Below are 7,488 nucleotides of genomic sequence, written 5' to 3'. Positions count from 1 at the left end.
CCTCTGGGACAGTTTCAAACACACCAACATCAGAATTATAGGGGTACCAGAAGATGAGAGACAGCAAGATATGGAAAACCTATTTGAAGAAATAATGACAGAAAATTTCCCCTTCCTGGTGAAAGAAATAGACTTATAACTCCAGGAAGCGCAGAGAACCCCAACAAAAGGAATCCAAAGAGGACCACACCAAGACACATCATAATTAAAATGCCAAGAGCAAAAGACAAAAAGAGAATCTTAAAAGCAGCAAGAGAAAGAAACTCAGTTACCTACAAGGGAGTACCCATACGACTGTCAGCTGATTTCTCAACAGAAACTTTGCAGGCCAGAAGAGACTGGCAAGAAATATTCAAAGTGATGAATACCAAGAACCTACAACCAAGATTACTTTATCCAGCAAAGCTATCATTCAGAATTGAAGGTCAGATAAAGAGCTTCACAGATAAGAAAAAGCTAAAGGAGTTCATCACCACCAAACCAGTATTATACGAAATGCTGAAAGGTATCCTTTAAGAAGAGGAAGAAGAAAAAGGTAAAGATACAAATTATGAACAACAAACATGCATCTATCAACAAGTGAATCTAAGAATCAAGTGAATAAATAATCTGATGAACAGAATGAACTGTTGATTATAATAGAATGAGGGGCATAGAAAGGGAATGGACTGACTATTCTTGGGGGGGGAAAGGATGTGGGAGATGCGGGAAGAGACTGGACAAAAATCGTGCACCTATGGATGAGGACAGTGGGTGGGGAGTGAGGGCGGAGGGTGGGGCGGGAACTGGGAGGAGGGTAGTTATGGGGGAAAAAAAAAAAGAGGAACAAATGTAATCTAAACAATAGAGATTTAATAAAAAAAAAAGATATTGTGAGCCCCCCAACTACCAACAGAATAAAATTGATGCTTTTGAAAGTGCGGTTATAAAACACCTTTGTGTTTTCATCTGTTTTGTCCACATAGACCGAGTAAAAAAGATGGTTTCAGTTTCTGAAGACCACAGCCTTTGCTGTTACTTAGAAGTCCGCAAAAGTTGTAGCTTCAGAGTGTTTAGAACCAACCTGGATGATTAAGGGCTCAGCAATGACTCACCCTTGCCCCACCCTATGACTCAGAGGTCTGTCTACCTTTGAGGACTTCTCACCATGTCCCTGATATCAGATCATCATGGGTTTCCAATGATGCAAGTTGATGGTGGTTCAGGGCAGGCCTGGATCTGGGAGAAAGAAGAGAAAGTGAGGGAGTGTACCAGGTGCTGCCTGCTCAGCCTGTCCAGAAATGTTGTATGCATGAGTGTGTGTGTGTATGCGCACGAGCGTGCGAGGCACAACTGCCAGCCATAAATGGGAGCTGTGTCTGTGATTTTCAATGTTCCAATAGGTATGTTAAGAAAGTAAGATGAGTGGCTCAGTGGTTGAGCGTGGACCTATGAACCAGGAGGTCGTGGTTGGATTCTGGGTCAGGGCACATCCTGGGGTTGCCGGCTCTGTCTCCAGTGGGGGGCGTGTAGGAAGCAGCCAATCAATGATTTTCTCCTATGGTTGGTGTTTCTATTTCTCTCTCCCTCTACTTTCCTCTTGGAAATTAATAAAAATATATCACCAAAAAAAGTACTTTGTTTTAAAAAAAAAAGTAAAATGAAACAGGGGAACTTAATTTTAGAAATATATCTTCCAATATATCCAAAATATTATCATTTCAAGATATAATAAACATAAAAGGTTATTATGAGATTTAAAAAAATTATTTCCTTTTCATACTATCATTGGAATTGATGTGTCTGACATTTATACAACACATCTCAAATTGGACCAGCCATATTTCAAGGGCTCATGTGGTGACCATACCGGACAGCGCAGGTGGAAACAAATGTGGGTCCCCTGCCACAAGGGGACGGGGGCTTGCATTAAAAAGGGCAGTGAAGACACCCCCTAGTTACAGATTGGGAGGGTCTCAGGGTACTTTCCCCCACCCATTTCCCCTTTCCTTCCCTCCCATTCATGACAGATAGGGGTCTCCTCGCCAGAGGCCACTCCATACCAGCGCTTCAGCCCACGCCCCCAACCCCTAGACCTCTTCCGTTGCTCCCCAGAACCCCAGGGGCCGCCAATCTCGGAATTCACCTAGCTTCGCCGCCCGCCTTGTGGATGCTGCCCTCCCTGTCACTCAACTTCTTGCTCCCGCCCCCGCCTTGCAGTAACCGTCGCTTCCTTTCGTTTCCACAGCGACGCCGTCAAGAGGCGGGGAAAGGGACGCGCGGCCTCGAGATCCATTTTGATTGGTGGAGGGCCACGCCCCTTCTTTCTCGCCCACTTCGTGCCCGCGTTCCGCTCCCTCGATGGATTCCGCAATCTGATTGGCTAGCATTATGGTGAGAGCGGCTAGTCTCCGCTCAGACCTTCCCCGTGGGGAAGGGACGAAGGTGGGCGCCCTACACGTTGATTGGCTGGAAGGGCACGGAGGGAGGGGCGGGGCGGACGCTGAGCCGTGGTCAGTCTTGCGCAGCAGTCGTGAGCGCCAGAGAGACCTGTGCAGCGTTGCGTGCTCAGAGGCGGCGGCGGCAGCAGCAGCAGCAGCAGCAACAGCAGCAGCAGCAAGCAGCAAGCAGCAGCAGCAGCAGCAGCAGCAGCAGCAGTAGCCGCCGTGTGAGGAAATCATGAAGCATTACGAGGTAAGAAATGAGGATACGGCCACCGCAAACCCACTCTCTTTTTGCGGGTCCACGAGATCCCCCTTTCCTGTCCTGTGCCCGAAGGACTGCTGGACGGCGCAGGCGCAGTGGGCGCGGTTGTGCCCCAGGACGCTCGCAAATTTCAGTGCGCATGTGCAGAGGAGGTATTTATAATTCTGCAACCCAGGCTGTTTTGGGGATGCCTTTTCTTGGGGGTCTCTGCTGCACCTGAGGAGTTTGCAGTTTCCTGCAGCTCTCCCAGCGGGCAGAGTTGCAGGCTTTGGCAGGGGAGGAATGAGGGTGCGGGACCCTTGCTCCCAATGCGTAGGTGTCTTGCACAACCTTGCACCATGTCGCCACCTCGGGCTTAGGAAGGGGCTTTGCTATCAGCCCTCTCTGGCACGACCTTTGGACCCCTTCCCTCGCCTGGCACGTTCCCGAGAAGCTTAGGAGGTGAGGAAGGTGCTGCCAGGGCTGGTTCCCGCCAAGCAACAAAGCTGATCTGGCTTCCTGGTAATCTAAGAGATCATCTTTGTCGTCCCTTGTGTGTCACAGAAGTCTCACGCCCACAGCCACTCTTGAAGCCCGTCTTCTGACTCCTAAGCTGGGCTTCTTTTTCCCGTAAAACGAAGTTTCTTCAGGCTCGTAGAGATCTCTCTGATAATATTAGTAATTTTATCACTTAATTATTGCTGACTTTTTAGTAACTCATTTTAGCAAGTGCTCACTTTTTTAAATTAAATCTTTATTGTTCAGATTATTATATTTGTTCCTCTTTTTTCCCCCCTATAACTCCCCTCCTCCCAGTTCCCGCCCCACCCTCCGCCCTCACTCCCCACCCACTGTCCTCATCCATAGGTGCACGATTTTTGTCCAGTCTCTTCCCGCATCTCCCACATCCTTTCCCCCCCAAGAATAGTCAGTCCATTCCCTTTCTATGCCCCTCATTCTATTATAATCAACAGTTCATTCTGTTCATCAGATTATTTATTCACTTGATTCTTAGATTCACTTGTTGATAGATGCATGTTTGTTGTTCATAATTTGTATCTTTACCTTTTTCTTCTTCTTCCTCTTCTTAAAGGATACCTTTCAGCATTTCGTATAATACTGGTTTGGTGGTGATGAACTCCTTTAGCTTTTCCTTATCTGTGAAGCTCTTTATCTGACCTTCAATTCTGAATGATAGCTTTGCTGGATAAAGTAATCTTGGTTGTAGGTTCTTGGTATTCATCACTTTGAATATTTCTTGCCAGTCTCTTCTGGCCTGCAAAGTTTCTGTTGAGAAATCAGCTGACAGTCGTATGGGTACTCCCTTGTAGGTAACTGAGTTTCTTTCTCTTGCTGCTTTTAAGATTCTCTTTTTGTCTTTTGCTCTTGGCATTTTAATTATGATGTGTCTTGGTGTGGTCCTCTTTGGATTCCTTTTGTTGGGGTTCTCTGCGCTTCCTGGAGTTGTAAGTCTATTTCTTTCACCAGGAAGGGGAAATTTTCTGTCATTATTTCTTCAAGTAGGTTTTCCATATCTTGTTCACTCTCATCTTCTGGCACCCCTATAATTTGGATGTTGGTATGCTTGAAGTTGTCCCAGAGGCTCCTTACACTATCTTCTTATTTTTGGATTCTTTTTTCATTTTGCTTTTCCGGTTGGGTTTTTTTTGCTTCTTCGCATTTCAAATCTTTGACTTGATTCTTGCGCTCCTCTGATCTGCTGTTGGGTGTCTGTATAATATTCTTTATTTCAGTCAGTGTATGCTTAATTTCCAGTTGGTTCTTTATCACAACATCGAGGGTCTCATTAGATTTCTTGTAGATCTCAATAAGTTTATTGGCGGCTTCTAGACAGTTCTTGAGGGACCTTAAAATTGTGGTTCTGAACTCAATATTCTCCATTGACAATTTTGTCCTGTTTCTTTGTCTCAGCATTTTTTATGCTTTCTTGGTGCACCCCCTTGGGGTCTTTGTGCACAGTCTTGTTGTAGTTAAGCCTTGATTGTTGTAGTTAATACTAGGGATTTGACCTCCAGGCCAACTGGCTGTGAGAATCAGCTGTATCTGCAGTGGGAAAACTTCTGTCCTCTGGAGAGGTGCTAATCTAGCCTTTGCCTGAGGCTATCTGGCAAATGGCTCTGTGCAGGGCTTGGGCGGGGTGGGTCGCACGGGATCAACAGGGCGGGCAGAGGGAGCAGTTATGGCTGCTCTCAGTCCCATTCCCAGAGTCTCTGCTTCTCAGAGTCCCAGCATCCACTGCAAACCTCGGAGAGAAAGCTGCCCTCACATTCCGACTGATGTCAGACAGCCCCGCTTCTCCCGTATGAGTCTGGGTCCCTAGAGACTTGCCCGGATCTGGAGCTCAGAGTCTGAGACTCCCTCCTGATTAAAAACGACAACCGCGCCCTCAGCCACCAGCCGGCTCCACTCGCACCTCCGCACCTTTGCATTTTCCGCACTGTGCCTCCTCTGAGTCTCTGCACGCTGTTCTCCTTCCTTCTAAGTGAAGAATTTCCCCTCAGCCAGCCTTCCTGTGGTTCTGGGTGATGTCCGTTCCGTCTTTTAGTTGTATTTTTGAAGTGGGTGTGCAAGGCAGCAAGCCCTGGTGTTTACCTATGCCGCCATCTCGGTTTCTCTCAAGTGCTCACTCTTGTGCTAATAAAATTCAGTTTCCTTCTTCTCTTAGCCTCATGGCCTATGAGGTAGGAGACTTTTATTGTTATTATTTCCATTTTTGTAAACCGAAAAACAATCTCAGAGATGTGACGTTAGTTGCTCAAAGGTTCCTAGCTAGTGAATGCAGAACACAGAGAAACTCAGAACTCCAGAGTTCCTTGCCCTGGCTGGTTTGGCCCAGTGGATAGAACGTCAGCCTGCGGACTGAAGGGTCCCAGATTCGATTCCAGCCAAGGGCACATGCCTGGGTTGCGGGCTGGATCCCCAGTAGGGGGTGTGCAGGAGGCAGCCCATCAATGATTCTCTCTCATCATTTATGTTTCTGTCTCTCTCCTCCCATACTCTCTGAAATAAAGAAATATATATTTAAAAAAATAAACAAGAAACTCCAGAGTTCCTAGTTATTAGCCACTATGTCATGCTAGTCCCCAAATAAAAATTAGCAGGTTGAGAGATTTCTCCTCCCCTCACCTCCTAATTAAAATTTTTTTTTGGTAAAATATGTATGAAATTAATCATCTTTATTCTTTTTTAAAAAAAATATATTTCTCTATTGATTTCAGAGAGGAAGGGAGGAAGTTCAGAGCTGACCTTGGGATTATCTGGGGGTCAGAGCAAGTTAAGATAAGAGAACTACTTATCTCAAGCTACAGGTTTGTTTTTTTTTAAATTGCAGTTTTTGCCATTGCTGATTAGAGGTCAAAATAATGATCCCAGTAGCAACTGGAAAAACAGCTTATTGCATCTTATAAATGAAGAGAATCAGTACCTTCAGCCTCCCTGAGCCCAAGACCCTGCTCATTTCCTGCAGCTGGGTACCCCGAGGTGAGGAAGCCTCATCCTCTCGGGGTCCCCACTGCCCTCATTTAGGATCTTCCATCACCTCACCTCAAAGGGTAGCTCTGTTGGTGCCCATTTTGCAGATTATTCTAGGCCAATATTGTGCTTTGCCTCAGGCAAATTCTTGCTTCAGCTGCCTCTACAGGTGAAAGTATGTGAAAGGTCTGTAACTAGAATACCAGTCATGGGATAGTTTAGAGCCAGAGAACTGAGTAGGAAGGTGAAAATTAAGGAGAAAGTGCAAGCCAGGTTTAATGGTGTCGTAGGTGTGTGGGCTTTGACTAGGCCTGGGCTGAGTCCTGGCTCTGCCACCCTAAGTAATGGCATGGCCCCGAGCAGCTTACTTCACCTCTGTGAACCTGTCTCTGGCTGCTCCTTGGAGTGAAGCAAAGTTTTAAAGGACATTATGAAGTTTCTGGAAACATATTAGCAAGGGGTATACATAAAAGGGGTGGTGCTACATGCAGATCTGGGTCATCCTTTTTAAATGTTTTGCACAATTCCATTATATGAAAAGAAATCAGTTTGATTTACCTAGCCCTTTAATAAATCTCCAAATATCCTGTTGAGAGGAATAAAGCAAGTTGCAAAAGATTTTGTAAATTGAAAAAAAGGAAGTACCAAGTGAGACTTCCATGTACTGCTGTTTATGGGCATATACCAAATGTAAGGATAAATTGTAATACAAGGTGAGAAATGTGTGGGAATTACACAGTAGTTAGAAGAACCATTGCTTTGGGAGAAAAAGATGGGGAAGAAAAGTTATGGGGAGGCTTTAGCTATGTCTGTTTTTTTTTTTTTTTTTTTTTAAATATATTTTTATTGATTTTTCACAGAGAGGAAGGGAGAGAAATAGAGAGTTAGAAACATCGATGAGAGAGAAACATGGATCAGCTGCCTCCTGCACAGCTCCCACTGGGGATGTGCCCGCAACCCAAGTACATGCCCTTGACCGGAATCGAACCCGGGACCCTTCAGTCCGCAGGCCGACGCTCTATCCACTGAGCCAAACCGGTTTTGGCGAGCTATGTCTGTTTTAAAAAAAGAAAAAGAATCTAATATGACTAGTGTGGACGAAAGGGGCCGCATGCTGACCTGACAAGCTCAGGAGAGGCCTGCATGGCAGTTTTGCAAACTCAGAGACCTAGAGTAACCACAAAGGATGGTCTGAAATTAAACTTTAACTAAAAGCAGTTATGGTGGGCAGTTACGTCCTAGGCTTGTATCTTCACTGACAAGGTCAACCTTTATCTTAACTGAGCCTGTCTGTCTTTTTGCATCTATGATAACATACCCTTGAAATGTCTG

At 45.6% G+C, this 7,488-nt stretch overlaps 1 protein-coding gene and 1 long non-coding RNA gene across 2 annotated transcripts in view; one reads left to right on the top strand and one right to left on the bottom strand.

The window, feature by feature from the left end:
• Positions 1-832: 832 nt before the first annotated feature.
• LOC139011007 (uncharacterized) overlaps positions 833-7,488 on the bottom strand; it is a 23,015-nt gene continuing 16,359 nt past the window's right edge. The window contains exon 3 of the long non-coding RNA XR_011471577.1: positions 833-1,218. This is a non-coding gene — a long non-coding RNA (uncharacterized lncRNA). The remainder of the gene's footprint in view (positions 1,219-7,488) is intronic.
• The window catches only part of TECR (trans-2,3-enoyl-CoA reductase), a 26,458-nt gene continuing 21,486 nt past the window's right edge, over positions 2,517-7,488 (top strand). Inside the window, exon 1 of the mRNA XM_070416162.1 lies at positions 2,517-2,673. Within this exon, the coding sequence (XP_070272263.1) occupies positions 2,659-2,673 (15 nt within the window). The 5' untranslated portion in view covers positions 2,517-2,658. The remainder of the gene's footprint in view (positions 2,674-7,488) is intronic.

This window comes from Myotis yumanensis, unplaced genomic scaffold (assembly GCF_028538775.1).
Source record: "Myotis yumanensis isolate MYYU_CA2020_CCGP unplaced genomic scaffold, mMyoYum1.0.hap1 SCAF_5, whole genome shotgun sequence".
Lineage (NCBI taxonomy): Eukaryota > Metazoa > Chordata > Mammalia > Chiroptera > Vespertilionidae > Myotis > Myotis yumanensis.
Note: the sequence above shows the minus strand (reverse complement) of the source record. Positions and strands in the feature narration are given on the sequence as shown.